Source organism: Zalophus californianus, chromosome 16 (genome assembly GCF_009762305.2).
Source record: "Zalophus californianus isolate mZalCal1 chromosome 16, mZalCal1.pri.v2, whole genome shotgun sequence".
In the NCBI taxonomy this organism is placed as follows: Eukaryota; Metazoa; Chordata; class Mammalia; order Carnivora; family Otariidae; genus Zalophus; species Zalophus californianus.
The window spans coordinates 27,164,754-27,192,690 of record NC_045610.1 but is presented as its reverse complement, the minus strand read 5'-3'; the positions used below and the strand labels follow the sequence as shown (position 1 = coordinate 27,192,690).

The following is a 27,937-nucleotide window of genomic DNA, read 5'->3' as shown; positions in this document are numbered from 1 at the left end:
GTGCATGGTTTGGCGGATGGGACTTGGACACCGGGTCGTTGCTGCTTCTCAGCATAGTTTCTGCGGGTTCGGGCTCCCTGGGGTCGGGGGGGTTGCTTCGGGCGCTTTCTGTCCCGGGTGACGCTGGGTCTCCCCTGGAGACGCTGGGTCCGGGGGCACCGCCTTCGGAGCCCCTGCCTGTGGGGGACTGGCAGCCCTCGAAACTTCCAGGAGCGCTTGGCAGGCCCTGGGCCGAGGTAACCGCAGCCGAGTTCCTGCCTGGCCGCTTCCCGGAGCCTCCCCACTGTCCTTGCCAAGGGGGTGGGCGCCGAGTTCTCTCCTGCCCGACGGAATGTAGGGGCCTCTCCAGCTAGTACCTCCCAGAAACTGGCGCTAAGGGGCAGCCCCGACCTCTCACTGCTTTAAGTCCACCCTCCTTGGCCGCTGACCTCCTCTGGGTGTCTTGACTCAAGTGGTGGCTTTTCTCCTGTTGGGGGTTGGGGTAACCACCTGTTCTTTTGGACGAAACCCAGGAGACTGCCACTCTGACTTCACTGTCAGCTTACAAGCACTTAAAAAGCCAAGTGAGTGTGTCCTACGTTTGTCTCTGTCGCAAGTTGCAGACCCTCCCACAGTCCCACTGCCATGAATGGCACACGAAACTGCTTCTGGGTTTGCTGGGGTTTTTGCTTTTTCCGTCTTCTTGTCAATTTTCTGTCTTGGAGTCATGAGGCTCTTTTAAGTGAGTCCTTGCTTCTGGTGAATCTAAACGCTAACAAGATATCTAGCAGTTTATCTTTTCTTTGCTCTTCCTCTGTTCTTGTTCTCTTCTGGTCCAGCAAGATGGGGTTCCCTGTCCTACAGCGTTGGGCAAGCAGGGAAGTTGTCTGCTTCCCTGTACCCCTTTTGGTGACAGAACACGGGCAGAGCAAGGAACTTAGGGGGTTTAGAAGTTAAGTGACTTGCCGGAGGTAACTCCTGTCGCTGGCTCTGGGGAGGGACTTGACGTCACATGCTTAATGCTCTTCAGTACTCTCCTGGTTGTGAGAACTCCAGGCCTTGTAATCAGTGGGCTTGAATGACCACTCCCTAGCCTTCCTTTGACTTCATCGTTGCCACAGGATGCGAAGGTGGGCCGAATCTGAATTCTATTTCTCTCATTTTCTTAGCGCTTACACTAAGGCTGAGTCTTGCCCCTGATGAGGAACATTTTAATTCCTCTGAACTGTGATAAGAGTGGCTATAAACTCTTTACCAAGAAACAGATCCAGCCTGAGGAGAGTTGTGCAGACTTCCCTTTGGCACCATCCTTTATCCCCAGCTCCATCGTAAGGGTCTCAGGCAAGAGTGGGGGCCTTGGGCTCATACCTCTCCTTAACTTATTTGCCTTATTGGTTTAGGATTTGATAATAGAATTTCTGGGATCTGTCTTGGTATCTTGTGCTTGAACTAAAATAAAAAAGCTTGGAGTTAGGGGTGGAAAATGGAAAATAAAACATCATGCACAAGCGTACTGTTTTCCTTCTTCCCTCTAGCAGAGTGGTTTCAAAACTTTGAGTGGGATCCAAAGTAAGGAATACCTTTTACATCAGTGCACTGAGGTCCACAACTGTGATAAGTTCCAGGAAACAATTGCTGTCGCTGCCTGCAGTGTGCTCTCTACATAGTTTTTTCTTCTTAATTAAAACAAACGAAAAACCCAACTGCTGGTCATGGGCTGTTAATTTGATTTCTTGAGCAAATGGGTGATTGGGTGATGACCCACAGTTTAAGAAACATTGCTGTAGGGCAGAGGTTCTCAAACTTGAATGTGCACAAAGATGACCTGAATAGTGTTCAAAAATGCAGTCTGTCAGTCCACTCTGGAGATGTTTATTCTCAGTGGGGTGCATTTTTATTAAGTGGACCATGAGCTTGTGATGCAGGTGGTCAACAAGAAACCCTGGTCTAATGGGAATTGGGGGTAATGAACAATGAAAGGCATTAACTGGATATGAGGCATGCGAAGCCTTAGTCATGTATGTGACCTACTCTATGCAAACCCAAGATCACTCATCTGCTAGTCACACTAGCCTAGGCTTTGAAAAATCCAAGGGTATGGTGTTGTTTGCTTTTAACTGCTGTGAAGCCTTGGCCATAAGACCCCCATCCCTCCCACACCACCCTGCCCAGCCCATTTGAGGGCTGCTGTTCGGTGTGCTGTATGGCTGGATGTTTCTAGGTGCGTGGGGTTGGGGTTTGTGAGTAGTGCTGGTGAGCCTGCTGTACTGTTCATAGATTATTAAAATCATTAAAACTTATAAAAATCATTAAAATTCACATAGTTTTGAGGCAGTGACATAGTTACTATGCCTGGGGTATTAACAATTGGCCAGCAGAAAATGTTGATGTTGTTTAATAGCCGGGTATTCCAGGCCATGTGGCCTGGGGGAAGGGCAGGCAGGCTGGTGATTTTGTTTGGGAGTATGGGGGGAGTCAGGGGTTTGTCTGTCAACAGTTGTTAATAAAAGGCACAAGTTCCCCTGACCTCCTTGCCTACCTCAGCCCTGGTTCTTCTCCTGTGATGACATCTTGGCTCCTATGTGCAGGTGAATCTTGTTAGTTACCTCTAGCTCTACCTTCAAGCACACACACACCTGATGCATCCACGTTTTAGATGTTTCCCTCTTATTGAGTCCAAACGTGGGTAAAAGAAATTTCCTTGAGTTAATCAAAGCTGCCTTTAGCTTCAAATAGAGTTCTATCCAAATTCAAATTCAACAATGGTCCTTCCTGCCAAGGGTATGCTTTATATGGGAATACTAACTGTAGGATTGTTGAAATGAATAATGTTCAGTTTGGTCAAGCCACTCATATTTAAGATGTTTAGTTTTGAGCCTGTAATAAAAAAGAAAGCAACAAATGGATGGCAAAGGATAGGATATCCTAGTATAGAAAAGTAGAGGGAAGAGATGTCCAGGTAGGACTCTAATGGAGGATCAGGATCTGTTTTCCTTTGTAAATTATCTTAGCGTTTCCCTAGGGTCCATTGACAAACCACTAGGTGCTCTTGACAACTGAATTCCCTTAGCAGGAAGGGGGTCTAAAGCTGTGGAAAGGGAATCCTCTTTTTTTAAACTTGAGCATCCATTTATGGAAAGCCAGGGCCTGCAGGCTAAAGGTATTTTGTTAGAGTTGATAGTTTTCAGTGATTTTTTTCCTTAGCAAAAGATGAGACTTGCATCCTTAAAGGACCATACCTACCTGAATTTCCCTGAGATTTGGGAATATAGCCCCCCTAGGGTTTAAAATAAATTGGATTATGCTATTTCCCTATTTAAAGTTTTCCAGTGGCTTCCTGTTGCCCTTCAGACATAATCCAATGGGCATCCTGTCCCCTTCCCCAAGTCTCTCTCCCCTCATCTCCCCACAGGTCCTTACCTGGGCCACTTTGCTTCAGTCGGCCCCAAGTGGGCCAGCTTTCCTCAGGTTCCCGAAACGTTGAAGGTTTGTTTTTGTCATTGGGTCTTTCTAGTGGTAGTTACTCTTTCCAGAATGCCATTCTCCAAATTTTTACATGATTGGCTCTCTCACTTGCATCTCAGTGAGCCCCTCTCAGACCGGGTATCTAGAAGCTCCTCCCTTCCCTGCCCCTCAGCTTCTCTTAATCCCCTTAACTTTATTTTTTTTTCTTCAAGGCACTTTAATACCATCTGGAAATAGATTTTGTACTTGATGGCTAGATTGGAAGCTTTGGAGCTTCTGTCTTGCTCCCGGCTGACAGTACCTGGAGTGAGTAGCTCTGGATAAATATCTACCCGTTGGTGGAATGAATGAATGACTAAAGAGAGCCAAGGTTTTGCGTCTCTAAGAGTAGAAAATAATACTTTTATTTTCAAGAGAAGAGGAAAAGAATTTTTCTCTCCCTTTTCCTGGGGTGTGATAGTGTTCCTTGGAATTTATTTCAGGATTTCCGCTTTTCACAATATTTTTCACCCTTTTATACCTTTTGATAGGTCTCTAAAAGTTCCGTTGCCATTTTGTTCTTAATAAACAACCTTGCCTCCCCCAGTAGCTTGATTTTGTTTTCACTGTTCTTCTGACAAGTCATTTCTACCAGTAATCACATTTCATTAATACAAGGAGACACTATAAGTAGGACTAAGAACCTGGGCTTTGGAACCAGAAAGATCTGGATAATTAGCTCTGTGACCTTGGGCAATTTGCTAAAATTCTCTAAATCTTTGTTCTTTAGTTGTAAAATAGGACTAATAATAGTTACTATCACACAGAATTGATGGGAAGACAAAATGAGAGGTTGTATAGGAAACCAGGCACTCATAATAACACTCATACTAATAGTTAGATTTCCCTCCTCTCTTTGGCAGGAATTCCCAACCCATTGATTTGGGAGTGTGCGGTAAGAGGGAGAAAACCACCAGATCTTAAATTAGCACCAGTAAATGAAGACCAAACATGTCACTTAGATCTATCAGGACTAGAGTGGAAGTTAGGAATCATCTAATCGTACATTGCCTCCCAACTTTTGATAACACAACACCCATGTGGAAGAAGTTGTGGAAGTTTTTGGAAGGACATGTTGTCCACCTGTTCCTCTGGCCATTCTTAGTTTTATCCTTGGATTAAGCTGGGCTGACTGAAAGCTGCATATTGGGGCCATATTACCTCAGCCCCTCCAGAATTATTTTCACTGAGATAAACTTTGGTGTCCTGCCCTTTGCTTTCTCGGAGGGACACAGTCCGAAACAGCTTTATAACGCTACTACATTTCTCATTAAGGGTTGATGTTTGCTGCAGCCTTAAGCTACAATTTCACTTAGTATCCCCTGTAAGTAGTTAATAGGAGAAATATCTTTCAGGGACAAGTGCCAGAAAAAGCTTTGCCTCTCCTGAGGAACGGGCATGATATTTCTTTGTGGACAATTGGAAATGTATAACTGATCATGTTTCACTTTTTGCTTTGGGTGCCAGGAAGCAAAGAGCCAAATCTGTGGCCTGACTTGAGTAACTTTAGGGCCCCTTATCCTAATTTTTTCCTTGTAATTTCTATTTTCTCTAATTTCAGGTTAATGATTTATAATTCCTTTTTAATTGGATAGATGCTGATTTGGGTATTAAAATCATTTCAGATTTTACTTTTTAGAGATACAAACATTGAGGCTAAGTAGGCAAAAAGAACTTGCTTAAGACAGAGCTAATTAAGGCAAAACAGAGACCCAGGGTTCTTTCTACTCCTGTACATTCTAGAATGTCAACTCCTGAATAAAACCCCATATAACCCATAATGTCTTGATCCTAGGCAAAGCCTACCTCCTCTCTGTGACGAGGCAAAGGAACATTCTGCCAGTGAGGTAACAACACTACCACTCGTATTCCTGGTTGGGTCAGCAGCCCTGTGCTCTCCTGTTTCCTGAGCTACAGTCTTCCCCTGTGGTCTTGAGAATGTGGTATGTCCAGATTTAGTGGTTTTGATCTGAAACTAGATTGCCAGCTCAGAATGAGCTTAGTCTCTAGTGTCTGGAGTTCCCTTGTCTATTTCTTATTAGGGAAGGAAGGCCCAATATCCAGATGGCAGATGGGTGCCACTTAGGCTCAAATGGGGTCTTCTGGTCATGAATGGGAGCTGAATTTGCTTCTACTGAAAAAAGTGGCATTATCTGATAAGAAATTTAATCATAGGAAATATTGACCTTCCCAATGATTTGTTTTGTTTTCCCATGCTATTCTGGGTTGTGAGTACCTGGGGCAAGAGAGGATAAGCTTGGAGCACATCCTGCCTGAGTCAGTAAAATATTGAGCTACAGAGAGGAACTTCTGGCCTGAAAATGAACCTTGGTTTAGCTTTATTTTCCTGGCTAATAATAGTTCAACAGGTAATATAAGACCTTTGGGAGATAAATGGGTTAAGATATGGCCCCTGCCCCTAAGAGCATGTACTCAAATAGGAGTGGTTAAGGCATATGTGTCAATAACCACAGTGTAAGGTACAAAGAGTTGATTTTTGTTGTTGTTGTTGTTATTGTTTTTAAAGATTTTATTTGACAGAGACAGATAGCAAGAGCAGGAACACAAGCAGGGGGAGTGGGAGAGGGAGAAGCAGGCTTCCCACCGAGCAGGGAGCCTGACAAGGGACTCAATCCCAGGACCCTGGGATCATGACTTGAGCCAAAGGCAGGTGCTTAATGACTGAGCCACCCAGGTGCCCCAAGGTACAAAGAGTTTAAAGTCCTTATGGAGAAGGGTAGGCGTTTTGGAGATGGAGCTGTGAAGAATGATGAGGACTTAAATGTGCAGAAAGGCTCCAGGGGGAACAGTTTGTGCAAAGGCACAGAGGTATGATAATGTATGGGGAATGTTCAGTAGGCACATGAGATGTTGGAAAGAGAACATTGGGATTTTGCTTGGGCTGCTGTTGCTACAGTTTACTTATTTTCTTCCCCCAAAGTTTGTTTATTTATTTATTTTTAGCAATCTCTACACCCAACATGGGGCTCGAACCCAGGACCCTGAGATCAAGAGTCCCATGCTCTTCTGAGCCAGCCAGGCACTCCACTATTGCTACAGTTTAGAGTAACTCCATGGAAATGGACTGTTGCTTCCATTCACAGAAGTCTGTGAACGATGGTTAGTTGACGTCGATAATAGGCATTCTCAAAAGGTGGGACTATTCCCCAGAGATTCTCAAATCTTATGGCTGCCATAAGAATTTCTAGTCCAACCAAAGGCCTACAAAATGAAAATTTTCAGCTAGGGAATCTAATAAAAGCAAGCAAATAATACCCCCTCCCTGCCAAAAAAAAATTTTCCCAAGTTTATCTAATGTACATGTCTGAGGTCTGGAAATTGCTGAGGTAGTTGATCTCCTTAGCAGAAACCAGCTGCTAAGCATCTTTGACCTTTGGCCTCCTTTCCCTCACTGTATTTTTGCCGCTTCCTTTTCTTATCGTTGGTATTGCTCCTGCATGTGTCATCCATTATATTTGCCTCCTGTTTATCTCGTCTTTTACTGCTTTGGTCTTTTGTCTGTTGGGGGTCCCTCCCCAAATTGATCCACGGCCAAAGAGACCATAAAGTAGAAATTAATTCTTTTTCGGTATTTGTTGTATTAATGGTATAAACGTGTACTATGTATAAATGCAAATTAAATAGGGCTTTTGGTTAGTTTTGCTTACATGATTCTTTTTCCCTCAGATCCTAAAGGAAACAAACTATCTCTATATATGACTGCTGCCTTAAAGCTAAAAACCCCTTAGCAGGAAGATATGACAGGAACCAAAAACTGGCTTTTTCTTGTGCCTAATCTGTTGTTCTACCTTCTGGTTGAGGTTATTCCCTTCCCTCCTTTGTTTTATCGTATTTCTATAATTAAAAGTTGAAGCAGTGAGCCAACCCTGAGAGTTTGAAGATGTTTTAAGAGAACTTGACATTTTTGTTTGCATTATAATTAGTTGAAGACATTCTGCTTGTTGCTCTAAAGGGCTCAAGGACCAAGGATGCCCATCTTCAGACTCTTCTCTGGCTTGTCTAGGTTGAAGGATCCATGGGGGGTAGGGGTGGGGGTTGTCCGAGGCTTCACATCCTGGTTTTGGTACTTTCTAGTGGAGTGATCTTGGGCAAAATGTTTAATTTCTTGGCTTTTTTCCTCATCTTTCAAACAAGAGTAATCATAATAATGCCTGCCTCTCTGGGTTGTTGTGAGGATTGAGATAATGCATATCAAGTACTTGGCCCCTCATGGGCCCATGATAGGAAATTAATAAACTGTAGCATCCTGGAGGCTTACTGACAGTTGCTGCAGGGCCTCAGATGACTCCTCTTTACCTCCTCCCCTCACTTCCCACATTCCTTCCACCAACCTTTCTGAGCTCTTAGTGCAAGCCAGGCTTTGGCCTGGGTATGAAGGATGATTAGCCAGATGTGGTCTTCAGCCAGGAATAGCTCACAATCTAGGGGGAAGACTGACCCATAAACAGCTTTGTGGATGTTTCTTAAGTTATATGAAAAAACTGCACTGGCAATGTGCATGGGGCCCCTTGATGTGCCAGGCCTGAAAGGAAAAGAAGTTATAATTCTTCCTAAAATCTATCTGCCATTCCCATAACAGGAGAAATCCAGAAATCTGCTCTAGAATCAGTCTTTCTCCCACCCTCCTCCGTTTCTTCTTCAATAGATGGGAATACTAGATGGCAGTTTAATAATTCTTAGGACAAAATACATCCATCTTCGAGCTGGTGATGCTTGGGACTTTAGACACACAGGCATCCTTTTGAAAGTGCTTCTGCCCTTTTTTTTTTTTTTTTTTTTTTACCCTCTCGAGTAGTAAAGTTCAGTTTCCAAATTCCAATTGTGGAGAGACAGGGAGCCCAGCCACAGATGTCAGAGTCTAGAGTTTTGGATTTATTTGAATTGGGAGATTAAAGTGAGGACGCCAAAGGCATGCTGACAGCTGAACAACAGAATTGTATTGGCAGATTGGGGATGGATGGTTTGTAACTAATTGGGGCCCCAGCTGTGCCCTGGGGGAGCAGCAGTTAAAGAGAAATCAAGGTCACACAGTGCCCAGGGTCCAAATATGTTCATTTATTTAGTAAATAATATTTGATCTTTGAGAGTGTGAGATACAGACAACAATCAAACGATCTCCCCAGTAAAATACAACTGCAGCTGTGAAGAGTACTCTGCCTATGGAAGAGGAACCTGGGTAGTGGGCCTTGGTGGAGGCTAAGGGGAGGGTTCCCTGGTGAAGTCACTGCCAAAGGTCGGCCACCATCTCTTACCCTACTTTCCAAAATGTTCTTTTCTTTTCTTTTTTTTTTTTTTTTTTAGATTTTATTTATTCATTTGACAGCACAAGCAGGGGGAGCTGCAGGCAGAGGGAGAGGGAGAAGCAGACTCCCTGCTGAGCAAGGAGCCTGATGCGGGACTCCATCCCAGGACTTAGAGATCCTGACCTGAGCTGAAGGCAGATGCTTAACCATCTGAGCCACCCAGGTGCCCCCAAAATATTGAGATCTTTTTTTTTTTAAAGATTTTATTTATTTATTTGACAGAGAGAGAGATAGCAAGAGGAGGAACACAAGCAGGGGGAGTGGGAGAGGGAGAAGCAGGCTTCCTGTTGAGCAGGGAGCCCGATGCGGGGCTTGATCCCAGGATCCTGGGATCATGACCTGAGCAAAAGGCAGGTACTTAACGACTGAGCCACACCCAGGCACCCAATGTTGAGGTCTTCTAAATGACTATTTTACACTGTAGTTCAAGTGTAGCCCTGTCTGGGTGATGGACCCAGTTCCTCTCTGGGTTCCAGATCATGGGGAAAATGTATTTATTTTGTTTTCACCAACATTGTCTTTTCTGAGCCTGGCCAAATACAAAACAAAGGACCGATGCTGAGGGCGGCAGTCTCGGGGGAGGCTGGAGGAAAAGGGCAGATCTGGCCTTGTTTTGAACATGGAATCAAGAGGCAGGGTTGAGGGACCCCTTTTCTTGCCCGAACCAAATCTGACAATTCATTTTTCTCCTCACACTGCCCCAGGGGGTTTTGTGGGGACCACCCTGGGACAAAGAAGCTTCATGTGTTGGAAGTCTGAGGGTTTCTCCAGGGGTCAGAAGTCCATGCCAGTCTGGGGAGGGTCCCTTGGGAAGCTGCCCAGTGGCACAGAGGTGGTGTGAAGGGCCAGGGGAGGTGGAATAAGAAATGTTTCTGGCCATCAGACAGCACCCAGGTAAAGGCATCAGAGGGTCTTGTCGTGTGTCACCTTGGAGCCATGGCTCCACAGTCCTGAGCATCATGCTCCATCTGCCAGGCCAAGCAAGTTGACGTCATAGGAGTTTGTTGGCTTTTTAACTTTGTGGAGCATTAATGGTGTGCGAGTCCCATGTAATGGCCAGAATTAGATATTTTAAATGCCCTGGATAGTGTTTAAGTAAGATTAAAAATATCAGCTTTACAGGGCAGCACAGTTTCACTGATGGTCACTCATTTTACTCAGTTAATTACTATTTATCAAGACTCTCCAGGGGGTGGGGGAGACTCTGATGTGCCTGAGACTAGGAGTCTGGGGAAACCAAGGGGCGTTAAAGACTGGACTTGAGCTGCAGGAAGCTCCCAGTCTGGGAGACAGATACGTGAACAGTGTGATGGAGCATCATTCAGGTGAAAAGAGTCTTTTGCATGCTGGGCAAAGGGGGCCACCGCCTCTGCTTAGGGTCTTATTCGGGTGTTAAGGGATGAGCAGGCATTTACCAGACAGTGAAGATAGGTTAAGGCTTTGCAAGAGGCTGAACCAACTTGGGAAAAAGTAGTGAACAAGCTTGGTCTGCTGGGGAAACAGGTTTGGAGGGAGGTGGGAAGGTGATGGTGAAGATAAGGAGAATCAGCCCAGTTCCTTGGTGCCACCCGAGGGGTTGGACCTTGTCCTATAGGCTGCTTGGAAACCACTGGAGGTTTTGAAACATGAGAGTTGTGATCAGACTGCGTTGTATAAATAGAATTCTAGAATGGGCTGGAGAGGTAAGAGCTGAGTCAGGGAGACCAGTTTAGGAGGCTGTCACGTGAGCTCAGGATGAGGGAGGGTAGGGCCCACCCAGTGCTGCTCCCAGTGGCTGTGAAGATGGCTAGGGGAGACTGGATAACAGAGCCCGAACCAACTGTCTAGGGGACCGATGGAGTATGACATAGAAGGGCAAGAGAGAGCAGGGAGCCTGGACTGCTTTGGCAACCGGGCCTTAAGAATCAGGGTGAAGGTGGTAGGAGCCAGGGGAAGGGGAAAGATGGTGCTGGTTTTGGATGCGTTTGGTTTGAAGTGCCTTCCTAGGAGCCAATTAGAGAGGCCTCTTTTAGAAAAGGATCCAGGCTTCAGGGGCAGGAGGCAGAGGTTTAGAAGACTTGGGTGTGGATGGGGATGTCCATGGGGAGCAGGCGGTCAGGCACATGGTAGAAGCACCTCCAAGGAGGAGGAGGAGGAAGGAAGAGCAGCCAGGGAGATGGAGGCCCAGAGAGCGAGAAGCAGGAGAGGCATGATGAGGTGCTCAAGGGGAGAGTTTAAGGGACAAGTAGGCTGAACCAACCACAAGAGAACTAACTTGAATGCAAGACCAGGGCCAAATAGTGTTAGCATTCAAATGTATTAGTGTTTGGACTTGGCATTTTGGAGGCTGCCCATGTTTTTGTAACTCAAAAGCCTGGTTGTGATAAATGATATATTCATGGAGCTTTGCCAGAAGGCTCTGTAGCTCTTCCATTCCTCTGGAGAGTTTGTTATCACTGGATCCAGCCAGATCATCAGAAAGCCATGTTCTTGGGCTGCCCTGATTTGACCCCTATGTAGAATCCCTTTTACTGAATTGCCCTTTGCTGTTAACTGTTATGCTGTGCATTTTCATGGAGGGACCTCTAAGAAACAGTTTTGCAAGAGTTTTATGGTAGGAACTATTGGTGTGTGCTGAGGATCTTGTCCACTGAGTTCACTGCTCATCATCTCCTCTGCAACCACCCACAGAAGAAATGTCTCTTAGAAAATCTGTAGCTTGAACAACCAAAATTTACAGAAACTGTAAACCTTATAAGTACTCATTTTCTTTTCTGCCTTGCTTACTGTGGAGTTCAAAGCCAAATATGCAACTGAAATTCGGTAAATATTTAGCAACTTAATAGCGTGCATTTCTCTGTCGTAACTCTCCTTGTGTTCTTCTATTTTTCTTACCCTAATTTCTTCATCTATTTTAAAAAAAGCTTGGATCACTACATCAAAAACTAATGATGTATTGTATGGTGACTAACATAACATAATAAAATAAAATTTAAAAAAATAGAGACACTATGAAAGATTTTGAGGAAGACAAAAAAAGCATTGTTTGTTTTTGTAAGTTACCTTAAATCATTTTTGGAGTTGGGAGATGTATAAGAAAAAGAAGGAAGCCATTGATGAACTTCAGTCAAGTGTCCTTGGAAATGAATCTTCAGACAGGTCGGTTGGGCTTTTTTACATTATTTTTTATTGAAATTGTAGAAACAACCCAAAGTAATATCTGATCTCTTCATAGCCAGCTAGTAACAGCTACTTCTAATATCTAGTGAATTACGTGCAACTGTCAGGATGTTCAAGGGGAACCACCTCTTCTCTATGCAGATGTTCTAACAGATGCAGGCCTCGTGCTGGACTAAGGGCCATGTCGTAGTATATTGGTCTGCTAACAGATGTTGCAAAGGCACTGTCCAGCAGCCATTTCTGAGTGGACTCTGCACGACTGACATGTTCTGTGACCTCGCTGAAATCCAGGTCTTACCACGATGAAGGATGGTGGATGGATACTGTGCTCTCGGGTGGGATTCGGCTGGCAGAGACATCATTACAACATGCAATCGGGACTTTAAGAGCCGAAGGAATCCTAGAGCTCATGTAGGATTATCATCTGACAGATAATCCCTGTGAAATCAAGACTAGGCCCTGTGTCTAGGGTAGAGATGAATGGTTGGCTTGTTTATGAAAGAGTGGATCCTTGACTATGAAAGCTGGCTTTTATTATCATCTGGATGAAACTGAAGCGCCACCTGGGTCCGGTGCTATACAGTGGGTAACTGTGAAGTGATGACAGTGATTTTCCTATGGGTCTTGCTCATCAGCTCTACGGTAGTCATAATAGGGGCATTTCAGTAAAGTTTTCAGGAGTGGCCCCATCCTGGGAGTAGTGGAGTCGGTGTGGGCTGCCGCAGAGGTAACTTTTCCACCGTGCTAAGTGAGGGAGGGTGGTCTGTTCGGAATGATAACAGCAATAATGTCAGATCCCCGGCTAAGCCACAAGAACCTGCTTTTAAACCACAGTGTGCCTTTAAGTGGATTAATTGAGGTCCTAACTCTCTGACCACCATGAGTCAACGTGGGGGACAGGAACACTGCTCGTTGGGGTCTTATGTATAGGAACAGTTCCCGCATTTTTTCTCCCTTGCTGGTGAGGACGATTATAGCTAATCAGGGTTATTGAATGCTAACTCAGGTGCGAGGTGCTGTGCTGAATGCTCCACTCGGCAATATCTCGTTTGATTCTTTTGTCTCCTCCACGAGGTAGGCAGTGTTGTTACTCGTTTTCAGGCAACTTGCCCAGTGGTGATGGCAGCTAGTGCTTGAGAAAAACTGAGACTGGACCCAGGTCCGTCGGCCTCTTCATCCTGTAAAGTCCTTATGGTGGACTACACCTCCAGCCACTTACCTGATGGTCCAGGGAGACTGGGTCTCTCCGCTCCCTGGTCTGGGTTCAGGATTCTGGTGAGATTAGGAATGGGGAGGGAGGACCTTCCTCCTCGGATAGAGGCCTTCCACAGACATTGTCTCTTTTTTCTGCCTCCCAGTTCTAGAAATGGCTCACCTGGTCTTTTTCCACTGCCGCCTTTTATTGCCTCTAATCAGGACTTCTCCCTTTCCTGATACATGTATATATGTAACCTAGGCCCTACAAAGGCAAAGAATGGACCTGGATGTCGATGACAGGCCTTTGGTTAACACCCAGGACTTAGAACATCTCTAGCCCAGAAGAACCATAGTTCTGGGCATCTCAGCACAGGGTCTGAGTGGGGGCAGTCAGGGGAGAATGGTATTTCATGGGCCATGGGGACCCAGAGTAATTTTGCCTCCTACCTCATTACTTGGAGGGGGAAAGGAGGGGCCTCAGTTATGTCTGCTACCCACGCGGGTGGGTGGGCCGGTCTAGTCAGCAGTCCAATGGGACGCAGAGGGAGTTTAGTTCAGTAATAGCTGCTGCTGTGTGCTGTGTGCGGCTGACTCCAGGGAGTACGAGAATGTGGTCCCTACTCTTGGAGCTTACCTCTAGCAGAGGCAGAAAAGGATAATTTTCGTTTTGGTAGGATAAGCGTTAAGACAGAAGTGAGCCCAGAGGAAGGACCAATAAGGCCCATGTGGAGGGGGCATTTGAGCTGAATTTTTTTTTTAAGATTTTTAAAAAATTTATTTATTTGAGGGGGAGGGGGAGAGAGAGCGAGGGAGAAGCAGACTCCCCGCCAGGTGGGGAGCCCGATGCAGGGTGCGATCCCAGGACCCTGGGATCATGACCTGAGCCGAAGGCAGACGCTTAAGTGACTGAGCTACCCAGACTCACCCTGAGCTGAGTCTTAATGGACAAGTTAAAGGGCCTAGTGAGGGGTGCTCTCTCCCTCTGCTATTCCCCCACTTGTGCTCTCTCTCTGTCAAATAAAATAAAATAAAAATCTTAAAAAATAAATAAAGGGTCTGGTGAGGAGGAATAGGAAGGATGCCTCAGGCTGAGGGAATGGCATCAGCAAAACCGTGCAAGGGTGTATAAAGTGTGGTGTGTTAGGGGGAACTAGAAGAATTTGGTTGCCAAATGCGAGCACTTAGCAGAGTCCCTGACACATGGTAAACCCTTAAATGTCAGTTTAAAAAAATGGGAGTATAGAGTATGAAGTGATAGAGAAGAGTCTGAAACAGTTCGTGGGTGTTGATGGTAGATGGATGTCAGTGGTAATACACACTTGGAACTTATTTGTGCACTTAACTACATGCCAGGTGCACATGGTGAGTGTTAGTTAATCCTCACAGAGCCTTATGAGGTTGATATTATTATTTGTATTTTCTAATGAGGAAATCATGGTTCGGAGAAGTTAAATAAACTTGCCCAAGGTCACACAGCTTGTATAGGATAAAACTGAGATTTGAAACCCATGAGTAAGGTTCTAGAACCCATCTCCTTTTATTTTATTTTTTTTTAAGATTTTATTTATTTATTCGACAGAGATACAGCGAGAGAAGGAACACAAGCAGGGGGAATGGGAGAGGGAGAAGCAGACTCCCCACGGAGCAGGGAGCCCGATGCGGGGCTCAATCCCAGGACTCTCGGATCATGACCTGAGCCGAAGGCAGATACTTAACGACTGAGCCACCCAGGCACCCCACCCACCCACCTTGTCAGTTTCTGTGGCCCCTTGTCTCCCACTTCATTCGTCCAGTTCCTTCATGGCTTACCTGGAACATCCATACCTCCTACCCCTCCATCCTGGGGACACACAGAAGTTTCTCCTCTGGGTTCGGGCTGCCATTGTGGCTCATTGTGGAAAAGGCCTGTCAGGTGAGACAGCCAGGTTCGCTGTGTGCTCCCTGTGCTTTTGGCTCTTGAAGTGCAGTATCTGAGGCGTTTGTTTTTAATCATAATAGTTCACATCTTTTCTTTCCATGCTGATCAGCAGGAGCCAGCTGGGGGTGGTAGCAAATCTTCCTTTAATTTCCACTGTGATGGATTATTGCTTCACTTAAAATGGTGTTTAACTTGTACATGTTCCCTGAGGCTTTTAAATATCGGGCTCCTTTGATTATTGTTGGAAATCAATTTGGACTCCACAGTATGTTGGACTCCACGAGTTGGACTCATGAAGCCCCATGGAGCCTATGTGGCCCCATTACAAGTACCGAAGTCCAAAAATCAAAATGTGGTGACTTCTGCAGCCCCATATCCTTCATTCCTTCTTTAAAGAAAAAAAACTCAGGGTTACCTGGGTGGTTCAGTTGGTCAAGCATCTGACTTCTTCCGCAGGGAGCCTGCTTGTCCCTCACCCTCTGCCCCTCCCCATGCTCATGCTCTCTTGCTCTCTTTCTCGCTCTCAAATAAATAAATAAATAAAAAGGGATGCCTGGGTGGCTCAGTCGGTTAAGTGTCTGCCTTCACCTCGGGTCATGATCCCAGGACTATCCCACATCCCTGGACTATCCCTGAGCTCCTTGCTCAGCAGGAAGCCTGCCTTTCCCTCTGCCCCTTCCCCTGCATGTGCTCTCTCTTTCTCTTTCTGACAAATAAATAAAATCTTTAAAAATAAAAATAAAATCTTAAAAAATAAAGACTAAATCCATCTATTTTACCTTCCTAAGAACTGACTCAAAGAAGCAGCTTTTAAAATTTTCCCTTAGGAGGGAAGAAGACAGCAACAGGTGATTATTTTTCGGACCTAGCTGTCACCTCTTTTCTGTGACAGCCTACTCTCTTTGTTCTCAGGCACAACGATCCTCTCTTGATTCTGCTTCAGCTTGCTTTCAACTGACTCCTCTCTCCCAGCTTGCCCTGTTGTGGTTGGACAAGATGCATATTTCAACAAGCCACTTTTTCTTTCCTTGCTTCTCGGGGAAGGAGTCCTGTTTTGGTTGCCTGTGAATTCCTGTGAGAGAGGGAGAGGAGCAGAGTGACCCTGTTACAGCAGAGTCTCATGCCGGCGGGCTAGGCTCTCTGGGGTTTCTCTAGCACCGAGCAGCCTGGGATGTTGCTTATGGGGTCGACTCTTCTCTTATCTTTTAAGTTCAGAGCTGTGATGTGTGATGAATGTGTGCATGGGTATGTGTTTGTGTGTGACATGTTCACATTTAGTACAGACCATAAATGCTTATTCCTCAGAAGGTAGCTTTGAACAAGTTTTGGAATTCAGATTTGAAGCTGTGCATAACCAGAAACCCCTGCCTGCAAACTTTTTTTTTTTTTTTTTTTGGTTTCCTACAGAAGAGAAGTGAGAGAAGAAATAATTCTACTCTGGGGAAATGCATAATTTAGAAGCTGTCTGCATGTATAAGAAAACAGACTCTGGCTGCTCTGTAAACCCAGACTGGCAGCCAGGGCTCGTTGTTTCCTTTTCTTCCTTCAGTGTTTGTATAACACTGATGGGACCCGTACTCCGAGTACTCCCCACTGGGCAGTGAAGGCTGTGGACTTCAGAAGCTGGCCTGGGGCAAGCCTCTAGCTCGTTTCCCTGCCTGTCTTTCCTATTCCTTACCCTGACCACCCCTTCCTTTCCTGGAGATACTGCCCTTCCTGAGAGCAAAACAGGGGTATTGGAAAGTTCAAGGGTGTTTCAGGAAACCTCAGGCAGGGTTCTTGGCTCTTTCTACCACCTCTAACAGCTCAACACCCGACACCATTGATCTACCATGGGCTTTTGTTTTGACCACACTCACCTTACCTTCTGTCAGAGGATGTCCTGGGTGAGAAGGAGGGGCTCTGGATCCAAGGGGTCATGTGTCTTGCTTGTTCATCCCCTGTTATGGCCAAGCCTAACTCCGAGGCAAAGCTGGGGAAACCAGTTCTCACTTCCATATTCTTCCAAGTATTTCTGTAATGTTCAGTGTCACCTGATTCCACATTTTCAAAAATAGTGGTGGGTGGACCAAGCAGAGAAGACTCTATGCTTGGGCCCTTGTAGATCTGAATTCCTTCTACAGTTGGACGTCTCATGTGTAATTGGTCACCCTGAACGTGGAGCCCTGCATGGTTCAGGACCGCACAAGGGACATGCCGGGTGAAAGTAGTGACCACCGTTGTACTTCCGCCTAGTGCTGGGCAATGCGGTTGGCCACTCAGGAGGATGTACAGAGTGCCAGGGGTATAGTGACTTTCAGTGACTGCTGTGGTGGGAAGGATGTCAGGGAGGAGGACAGCATCCCTTTGGAAAGATTTGGTTAGTAAGGTTTAGAGGAAAAAGAGAACTATGACTTACAGCTTTCTCTAAACATCCAGATGGATCCCAGACATAATCCCGCAAAGATCTGATTTTATTTGTCTTCCTCCCACATCTCTCTAAATAATTTTATCTTCAAAGCATAATGCAGGGGGGGGCACCTGGGTGGCTCAGTCGGTTAAGCATCTGCCTTCGGCTCAGGTCATGATCCCAGGGTCCTGGGATAGAGCCCCGTATCAGGCCCCCTGCTCAGCGGGAAGCCTGCTTCTCCCTCTCCCACTCCCTCTGTTTGTGTTTCCCTCTCTTGCTGTGTCTCTCTCTGTCAAATAAATAAAATCTTAAAAAAAAAAAAAGGCATGATGCAGGCATTAATTAACACTGTGACTCTCCTGGGAGGTAGGCAAGTGGGAACACCACCCCTATTAGTGAAGCGCAGGGCATAGGTAGGTCCAGAAGCTTCAGTCAGGGGAGCCAGAGAAGCAGAGTGTGCATTGGACCTTGGGGCTTTGCCCTCAGACCTTTACTTGGACATAACCCGGAAACCACCCACTTTCTCAGTGTCCTTGGTTCCCAGTAGAATAAAATTGCTGAGGCAATGGTAGGAGAGATGTTTGGTGCTGTGGGATGACTAATGGAAACTTTGAGGGTTGAGGAGAAATTCTGGTAAAATTTACTGTCATTGTGAATTTTAGATGCAGCAGTCTGATTATGCCATTTGTTTCATTCATTTGCTTGCTTGCTTTTCAAACAGAAAAGTACTGAGCATCTATTTCTGGGCAAGGTATGGCAAAGGAAATCATTTCTCTCAAAAGAGCTGGCTAGCTTTGAGGGACCCTGCTGGTTGGGAACTTGATCCTTTGTATCATGCTTAGCCCCAAGCAAAGGGTGGTGTGGGGTTTGTTGCCTCTGTAGGTGGTGGGTTGTTTTTTGTTTCAGATTATATTTGTTAGGGGGTGCGCAAGAGAGAGAGCAGGGGTGGGGCAGAGGGAGAAGCCAACTCCCCGCGGAGCAGAGAGCCCGATGTGGGGCTCCATCCCAGGACCCTGGGATCGTGACCTGAGCCGAAGGCAGCTGCTTAACCGACTGAGCCACCTAGGCGCCCCTCTAGGTGGTGGGTTTAAGTGTTGGAAGACTCCTGGCAGCCGGAGATGGATGAGAAATACATACATGACTGTTGCTATAGTGACTTTGTGGAGGCTGAATGTTTCCTCCTCATTTAGCCCTTTATCTTGGTTGGCTCAGAAGAAGAGGCCCCTTAGGAGCCTTCTCCCTGGGGCTACAGGTGGTGCATCCTTAATCCTGGCCTCTTCTAGGGTTCCCTGAGAATGGTGATCATGCCAGTTTCTGAATGTTGGTGGAGGGTGCCTAAGGTAACTGCTGAGAACCCTGGGTGGATACTGAACCTCCAGCTCTGGAAAAGCATCAACACTGGGATCTCCAGTAGTTTCTTTCTCATAATTGGGCGTCTTGGCAATGATGGTAAGAAACAGAGAAGGGGTCATTTCTTCCTGTAAATACTGCCCTCTCTCTTGGGTGGCTGTTGGACTTGACTTGCTTTGCAGGAAGCCCTGTTCCATCAGCTAATGATATTCCCCTTATCTTGGCACTGCAGGCTGCTGAGAACCAGCCCTCGACCTCTGCTTGAGGGTCCTTCCTCTGAAGACATCACCAGTGTGTGGAGCCTGCCCCACACCCACCCCCTGCCAAACCACGGCCTTTACCTGTGTCTTCCGGTGTTTCCCGTGCGACCCATCCTGTGGGAGTGCCTCGTGGGCCGCTCCAGAGTTCACCCCACGCTCAGCGGCGCCAATGGTGAAGATGACAAGATCCAAGACTTTCCAGGCATATCTGCCCTCCTGCCACAGAACCTACAGCTGCATTCACTGCAGAGCCCACTTGGCCAATCATGATGAACTCATTTCCAAGGTACATTTCCCTGTAGGCCTTCCTTGCCCTCCTCTGGGGTTGGGGGACACTTCTGGCTCATAAGGTTGCACAGGCTTATTAGCTCTTCCGAAGAAACCGAGATATTTGTACTTTATTTTTTTGTCCAGGGAGGGCTAACTTGTGTGGCTGTTTCACTCAATTGAGGGATAACTCTTGAATTGGAGGGAGGGTGTACTAGTTTTAATTTGTAATTTTGGAAATTAGATGTCATCCCTGTTGGAGGCTGGAGGGCTGGTGGCTCGCAGGCCAGAGGGGAGAGGGGCTGAGGAGTGACTGGAACCTCTCACTTGGCAGGCTTAGCTCAAGTTGGTGGGTGAACGCCGTGGAGAGTGCTGCCTGCCTGGAAAGAGAACTCTAGGAAAGGTGGTAGGGGCAGGATATCTTGTAGGAGGGCCTTCTTAGCTGAGATGAGAGGATGTTGCCTTGCAAGCTCCCTGGGAAGATTATCAGACTGTTGAGCTACGAAAATGGGTGGCTTTTGGCGGGAACCAAAAGTGGCTTGGCAAAGAGATGACCCACTGGCCTCAGGACCTTTAGGGCTTCTGCATGAGGTAAAATATGGTGTGACACTTGATCATAATCAGAAGAAAGAGTGGAACCCTATTTTCCCTGAAAAGCTTTAGCAACTGCTTCCTAAAGTTGGTTTGGGGGGATTGTTAACCAATAAACCCAACATCCCAGTTGTGCAGTCCAGGAACTGGCTCCTTCAGGCAGCATTTTTAGGGGAGCTCCCTCCCTCCTGGCCCTCAATTCCCAGGCGAGGAGAAACGGGATTTACTAGGCTACATGAAAAGGAGAAAGAGATCATGGGGACCTTTTGCCTTTAAAAAGAATCCTTTCTCAGAACCTAGACTTCATGCCATTAAAATAAAAAAAAAAAAACCTTTATACATACCCAAACAAACAAACAAACAAAAAATTTAGTGTTCTTGATTTGTTTACAAGAACTGTTAGAAAAGGTGGCATCACTTTTCTTTGCTCTGGTTTGGTAGTCCCAGCCAGAAAGGGATGAAGGATCAGTAGTTCTAGAACAATCCAGCTGGCTGATTTGACAGGAAGTGAAGGAGGGTGCTTGAACAACCATGTCTGTGGTTGTGGGGCTTTTCAAATCACGACTGAGGACAGAAGTCCTCCTTCTAGGCCAATCCCAAGATCTAGTGTTACCGCAGAGCTTGAACCCTGGAGCCCTCAGAGTCTTGGCCTCTGGCCTACTTTCACTTCTCTAGGCTTCTGCTAATTACTCTCCTTTATGCCATTTATGTTCCAGCCAGCATCTTGTCTCAGATTCCTCTTGAATCTTTTGGGAACCCCTCAAGTCTGGAATTTTGGATGTGGGGAGGCTGTGTCAGTGAGGGAAGAGAGGAGTCGGTCCCCTTTGCTTTGGAAGGGGGCCTATAAGCTTGGAGGGAAAATGTGAGCTGTCCTATTTCTGGAAATCTCCAGAGAAAATGGAAGCCAAAACATCTTTTTAATAGCAGGAGGAAGTGTTACGTATCGTAAGAAATTGAGGTAACAATAAAATGTGTTCTAGCAACTTCTGTGTACTGAAAACTGCTACCTGACACTTTATAAATGTTATCTCATTTAACCCTCATAAGAAGACTTTAAGGTAGGTGATGTTAATCATATTTTCTGGATGGAGAAGTTGAGACTCAAACAGGCTGTCCAAGAATGCAAATTGGAGGCTCAAAGAAGAGAGAGCAATTTCTTTGAGCATGTTCAAGATGGGTTTCTGGAAGAGGTGGTATTTGAGCTGGGCCTTGTAAGATGGACAGAGGGACCATGTGGAGATGGTAGTGGCCTTCAGTGTTGATGTTTGAAGCCTGGTATTCAGGGCCTTGGACAGTCGGGCCTTTTTGAGTGAGGTTTCTTGCCAGTTCCTTGCTTTATGTTCCAACCACTTGGAACTAAGCAACATCCCTGAATATGCAGATGGGGGTATTTCAGGCGTCTGTGCGTCAGCCAACAGCAGTTCTTTTCCTTCACCTCTTTCCTCTCTCCCAGGAGCTTTTCTACATCCTCTTTTACCTGGGACCACATCTCCTAGTTTTGGATCTCCCCGGTCAGGACCCAACATGGCCAAGAGCTCACTAAATGATTAAATAGATGGGTGGAGCGTGAGCCTTGGGAGAAGACAAGTGATGAGCAAAAAAAGTCTTTGTTGGCCTCCTGTCCTCCTTCCTGCCCCTTCTGGGGCAGAAAGGCTCATTCACAAGTCCAGGCCAAAGTCAGCACAAGCTTCAGTTTCATTGGCTACAACCGGTGCACAGATGGCGTACATTAGAGCTTGGTGATTTAAAGAGTTGGGTTAAATGCCTGGCTGTGGGGAGGGAATGAGGGAACTGTGGCTGGCACTGCACAAAGATTCCTTTATTTCACTCCACAGCCACCCCCGGCGTTAAATAATCTATAGATTCTTAGGCAGGTCCGCTTAACGGAAAGATCATTGCCCCAGCCCCCTCCTTGGAAAATGGGCCTTTCTTTTCATTCTGTTTCTCTCTTCCATTTAAGAAAGTTCAGGGAGAGAATGTTTCTCCTGTTCTCCCCTCTTGACATAATCTCCTATGTGGTTTCAGAATCTGCCCAGTGGGAGTTAGGAGCTGGGAAGCAGATAACTAGAGCAGCAGTGTAATTAAATGATACTTTGTACTTGTAATAGAGCCTTTCATCTGGAAGCCTGACATTCTGTTGTTTGGTTTAAAAAAAAAAAAATGTGAGTCTGACTTCATTATGGAGAAGGCAACACAAAGGTCCAGAGAACTAAAGCTCTGAGTCTATGGCTGGGGTAGAGAACTGGGAACAGAATCAGGACTTTGGGCTCCCATGGAAATGTGTAGTTGTAATGTTTTGAACAATTAGGGTCTCTACTGATGTGGTGGAAAGAATCCGGCACTAGCCTTTCTGCCTTCCCAGCTTGCTGTAAACCCCCAGAGGCCTCATTGCTTGGAATCAACTGTCCAACCTCTGAGTCTCAGTTTCTCACTAATAAAACGAGTGAAGTAATATTTGCTGCTGTGTGTAATGCCTAGTAGCTAGCACTTACTGTGTGCTCACTATGTGCCATCCCCATTACAGTCCTATGAGATAGGCATACCTTATTTGAAGGTAGAGTGAGGAGGTTTACCTCACTGGGTTGTTATGAGACTGGATGAGATCATGGGTGTGTGTGGGTGGTTGGCAAATCACAAAGCTCCTCTGCAAATATAAAGTAGCCCCTTTGCTTCTTTTGGTTTTGCTGTCCAAAGGGGGTCTGGGGGGTGGTGAAGGGGATTGTGCTGGCCTGATACCAAGCAAATTTAGTCTAGCCAAGATGGTTTCATTTTAGAACCTGGAGTCCAGGAGTTGGATTTCTCAAAAGGCCATAGAAGCAAAGTTGTGTGTGTCTGCACAAAGGTAACAGAGTATTTTCTCTGTAGGATGGCAGTAGGGGTCCTCTCTGAATTGATGACGGAACTATCTAGGGAATGTGCTGACACATCCTACATTTTCTTTCTTAGGGGGTGTTTGGTCTAAATGCTGGAGTGTTTGCATGTGGAGGTATTTTAAGTTGGCACGAGGAATTGCTCACATTGTTGTTTCTCACTTAATGGTGCAAGCCCTATTATAAAAATATACTTTGGTTATAAAATAATAATAGTTTCAGTTGGTACAGCTAGTTGCCCCAAGTGAGGACAATCTAATGTTCATTTCACTTCCTTCACCTCCCTCCTGTGGACCCATCACCCTTTAATGGCATTGTGGAATAGGCTATTTGGGAATGGTGAACAGGATTAATCTCTCACGAACTCTCTTTGGGGATGGTAGCCTCATTCCAAGACAGTTTGCTGTAGTATTCTGAGACCTTGGAGGGAAGATGTTGTGGGAGGCTGTAGAGTCAGTGTCCAGTCCAGGGGGAAGGCAGAAATCTTTCCCTCACCATCTAGAGCTATAGAAGTTATTGCTATGTGTCAGATCTTCGGGTCAGATTATCTCCTGGTGACAAATAAAAAATTCCCAGAATTGCTGGTCATCTAGCCCAGCCTCTCTTTGTGAGGAAATAGGCCACGGGCAGCTCAGTGACTGGCCTGAGGTTCCACAGCCTCAGAGCCAGACCTCTCCATCGCATTCCCCCTCAACTGTGCTCTGTGGGAGGAGCTCTGGCCGTTTTCAAGCACCAGGCCTCCTTCTGAGGCTGGGAGCTTTTAGGAGGACGGTTCTTTTGGTTCCCTATCGGGCTCCATTGGGCTTAACAGTAGTAGCATTTTGGTTTTCCCTGCCTGCCTTAGATGTAAGATGTAGCATTGCTGTGAGAGAAGTGGCAGGGAGGAAGATGTTCTGAAGCCGTGTATTGGTCTCATGGCTACCGAGGGGCCCACTCTGCCTGCCATTTTCCACCTCTGCTTTTTTTTTTTTTTTTAAGATTTTATTTATTTATTTGAGAGACAGTGCGTAAATGAGAGAGAGAGAGAGAGAGCGCGCTCACAAGCTGGAGGAAGGGCAGAGGGAGAGGGAGAACTCGTGGCAGGGCTCGTGGCAGGGCTCGTGGCAGGACTCGTGGCAGGGCTCGATCCCAGAACCCTACACCCAAGGCAGCTGCTTAACTGACTGAACCACCCAGGCCCTCCATCTGTGCTTTGAGCACTAGTGTTCCACACCAGTGATTCTCAGAAAGACTTGTACCCCTAACACAGAGGCTTGGAGGTAGTGGACGTGGAGGGGTACTGGTATGGAGGTACAGAGATCTGTCCTTTTCACTCTACTCATCTGTTTCTCTTAATTTATATCACTCACCAGCTTATTTTTAAAGTATAATAAATATCCTGGAAAATTGATGTAAAAAATAAATACAAGAATAGAATACTTAAAAAGCCAGTCATTCCTTTTTCTTTAAGCATCTTGAAAATGTTACAGTGATGTTTGGATTGTATGTAGTAGTACTGATGACTGGTGTGTCACATCAAGTAGCATAATTCATGAAGAATATGGACAAGGAAGTGTGGCTCTTGAAGATCATCCTGAGCTTTTCTAACTTGCAAACTGTATGTTGAATTCTAATTTTATGAACTGAGAGATTTCTGGTAGCCAATGGATATGTGACAATGACTTTTTACAGAAACTGTAATTCAATAAAATTATTTCTATTGAATTACTAGGAGGAAAAAAACTAGATTGTATATAGACCTGTAAATGTCTATATCATAAAAAGTGAAAATTTTGTTTCTGAAATAGTAGGACCTATGATTGTACCAGAGTGACTGATGGGTTTTAAGAAAAATGAGGTTGAGAACAACCATGCTGGTAGGACCCACATCATAGTGTGTGTCTTTGCTTCTATGTTTGTAAAACATTGTTGAATGTTTGTTGGTTTACTAAAGAGCATTTCTGAGATACAGCAAAGGCAGAAGTGATAAATTATGGAAGAGTTCCAAAGTAAGCCAATAAGCCCCATTTAAAAACACATTCAATCAGTGTTTTTTTTTTGTTTTTTGTTTTTTGTTTTTTAAGTAGGCTCCACACCCAGCGTGGAGCCCCACGTGGGGCTTGAACTCAGGACCCTGAGATCAAGACCTGAGCTGAGATCAAGAGTCCGGACACTTAACCAACGGGCCCACCCAGGCTCCCCCACATTCAATCAATTTAGCTTTTATAAAGAAAATTACATATCTAACCTAAAATTACTGACTTCTTTTCCCCAACTATCTGACCTTTGAAAGTCCTAATCTTCTAATGAAGTGTTATTTCTGGAGGCGGGTAAAAGGGTTATCTGTTGGTCCCTCGGGAAGGGGTGATAGGTGAACCAAGTCTATACAGAAAATCTGCAAACAAAGGGATATGGTTAGATGACAGTGTTCCTTGATGAAAAGGAACCATTTGGAGCTTGTTAAGATGTAATATCTTATGCTATCTTCTCTCCATGGGGACAGAGATTGAATTACTTCAGGGTGAGATAAACCATAAATTAGGCTGGGATAATTTGTTTGTATAGCATGATTGTTCGAACATGGGACCACCTTATCTGGATCTCAGAGGCCTCTGGCATATGTGGGTAATGGCAGTGGGCACTGTGCCTATATGTGCTGTTTTGTCTCATTGGCTCTGTCCTGTCATTGCCCATATTACTAAATATGTACTCTGTGTGTGTGTGTGTGTGTATAGCACTCTAGTAAGTATTAGAATATTACCCTCAAGGATTTTATCCTCAAGGAACTTGGACTCTAGCTGGGAGATAGTAGCTTCCTAAGTCATCCCTTCTTGAAGTTTGTATTTCACCTCCTGTTTATCTTAGAGCAGTTATCACGGTGTAACATGTCTCCATTAGCTTGTGAACTGCTTGAGGAGATAATTATGATACCATCTTTGTTTCTCTAGCACTCCACACAGCTCCTAAAGACTGCTGTAGATTTTCAGTGAATATACGAGTGAATGACTATTAGTACTGTAAACTGGGGAGATAGATATAGAGGCTCTTAACTTGGGGTCCATGGACTGGCTTCAAGGGATCCTTGAAATTCTATGTTTTATTCTATGTATAGTCTGTTTTTCAAGGGAGGGTACCATAGCCGCCTTCAGGTTCTCAAAAGGTTGATCAAAACCTTAAGATCCACCTGGGAAGACTTGGTAGAGTGTTTTTGAGATGTGCCTTGAAGCCAGAACTGAGACATGTAGAAATGGATGGGGAGGGGCCCGTAAAAAGAACAGTATGAACAACAAAGTGGAGGCAGGAAGCATGTGGGGAGCAGCCCATTCTTTTAGGTTTGATACTGAGGAGCTGTGTGAAAACAGATCGAACGAGTAGGTTGAAGCCAGATTGTTGGAAGAATCCAAGTCCTGACGTTATATTGCTGGCAGTTGGGTGCTTCTGAAACTTCTGAGCAAGTAGTGACACGACCAGAGCTTTGCTTTGAGATGGCAAATGTTGTCGTGGTGTGGTTGGCAGAACTGCTGAAGGGAGACTGGAGATGGAAGAACCAGGGTGTAAGCGTTGCGGTGGCCTGTGGATATTTGGGGCACATGATGGTTGTTCAGTGAAGATTTGTTGAGCATTGCTTGAGGAAGAAATACAAGCATTCTAAGGGTTGAAAAAATTCTGTAATATGTAGTTACAAATAAGAGGAATTGAGTTCAGAAGGTCACACTCTTTGGATGGGAGGCAGACCTGTCCCATAGTCATGCCTGCTCCCTGTGAAAATTACTGATGGTAGGCACAAGTAGAATCGCTCACCCATTTCTTATCAGAGGAGCTGCTAGGGACCAAGTCTGGTGAATCATCTGTGTTTTTTGCTGCAGACTACAGGCAGCTGGAACATGAATCTGCTCAAATGTGATCCTTTCTATGTGGTTGCTTTAAATACCAAAAGGAAATGTTGACTTGAGCTATGAGGCGTACCCTGAAAATTAACTCCGTGGTTTGCAAATGCCTATAAGGTTCCAATCATAAGATTGGTTTGTACATTAGTGTCTTGGCATTCAGTAAGGATGCTGATGATTGCCAAGCTTGTGCACTTACTCAAAATCCAAAGAAACTCTTTTCAACAGGGTGTCTTCCCCAGAAACAAGCAGTAGGTGCAGGACCCTCCGCAGGACCTTCCCCCTGTGTTTTTGAGCACTGGCACTTGGTCTGTCTCTGGAATGGTAAAGCTGTACCATTGCTGGTTCAGCTGTTTTGTTTTTTTAGGGCCGAACAGAATCCACCATCATATTCAGATTGTTCAGTTCAATAATATTTTTTTAAAGATTTTATTTATTTGAGAGAGAGAGAGTGAGAGAGAGAGAGCACGAGAGGGAAGAGGGTCAGAGGAAGAAGCAGACTCCCTGCTGAGCAGGGAGCCCGATGTGGGACTTGATCCTGGGACTCCAGGATCATGACCTGAGCCGAAGGCAGTTGCCCAACCGACTGAGCCACCCAGGCGCCCGATAGTATTTTTTTATTTCAAACAACATGCCAGGCTCTATGCCGAGTGCTAGGGTTAGAGAGACGAAGTTACCATGATTCCTGTACTTAGCCTGTTATCTTTGGGGTGCATGGGAATGTAATGCTCACTGTGGAGGACAGAAGAATGTTTACAGATGTGGTTGTGTTGGTGCCCTAAAAAACACAGGATGAAAAATGTACATCGCTGCTTAACTACTATTTATCGAACGTCTACTATGTGCTAGGGATTCCTTTTACTCCATCACTTAATTTTACAACATCCCTTTAAGGTGGGAATTAAGTGACTTGCCTAAGGTCATAGGTTACCAAGAAGCTGTGTGGAATACAGATCTAGTTAGTTCTATGCCTTCTTTACCATAGCTTGACAGTCATACCTAGGTGGCTCCTTTTGGCATCAACTATTTTCTTCCCCCCCCCCTTTTTTTTAGATTTATTTTTTTTCTTTTCCGGGACTCGATCCCCCATGACCTGAGCCGAAGGCAGATGCTCAACCAACTGAGCCACCCAGGCGCCCCATTTTTTTTTATAGAGAGAGTGAGCGAGCACATGCATGGCGGTGGGGAGGGACAGAGGGAGAGGGAGAGAGAATCCCAAATAGCCTGATGTGAGACTTGATTTCAGGAGCATGAGATCATGAC

General features: G+C 45.5%; 1 protein-coding gene across 4 annotated transcripts in view; it reads left to right on the top strand.

Moving 5' to 3' along the window:
- The window catches only part of YPEL2 (yippee like 2), a 70,662-nt gene that overhangs the window by 9,758 nt on the left and 32,967 nt on the right, over positions 1-27,937 (top strand). For 3 of the 4 annotated variants that reach the window (XM_027625362.2, XM_027625361.1, XM_027625358.2), the window contains exon 2: positions 19,053-19,366. In XM_027625362.2, the coding sequence (XP_027481163.1) occupies positions 19,250-19,366 (117 nt within the window). In that variant the 5' untranslated portion in view covers positions 19,053-19,249. Of the gene's footprint in view, positions 1-18,753; positions 18,920-19,052; positions 19,367-27,937 lie in introns of those variants that run through there. The other variant, XM_027625359.1, reaches the window with a different exon arrangement.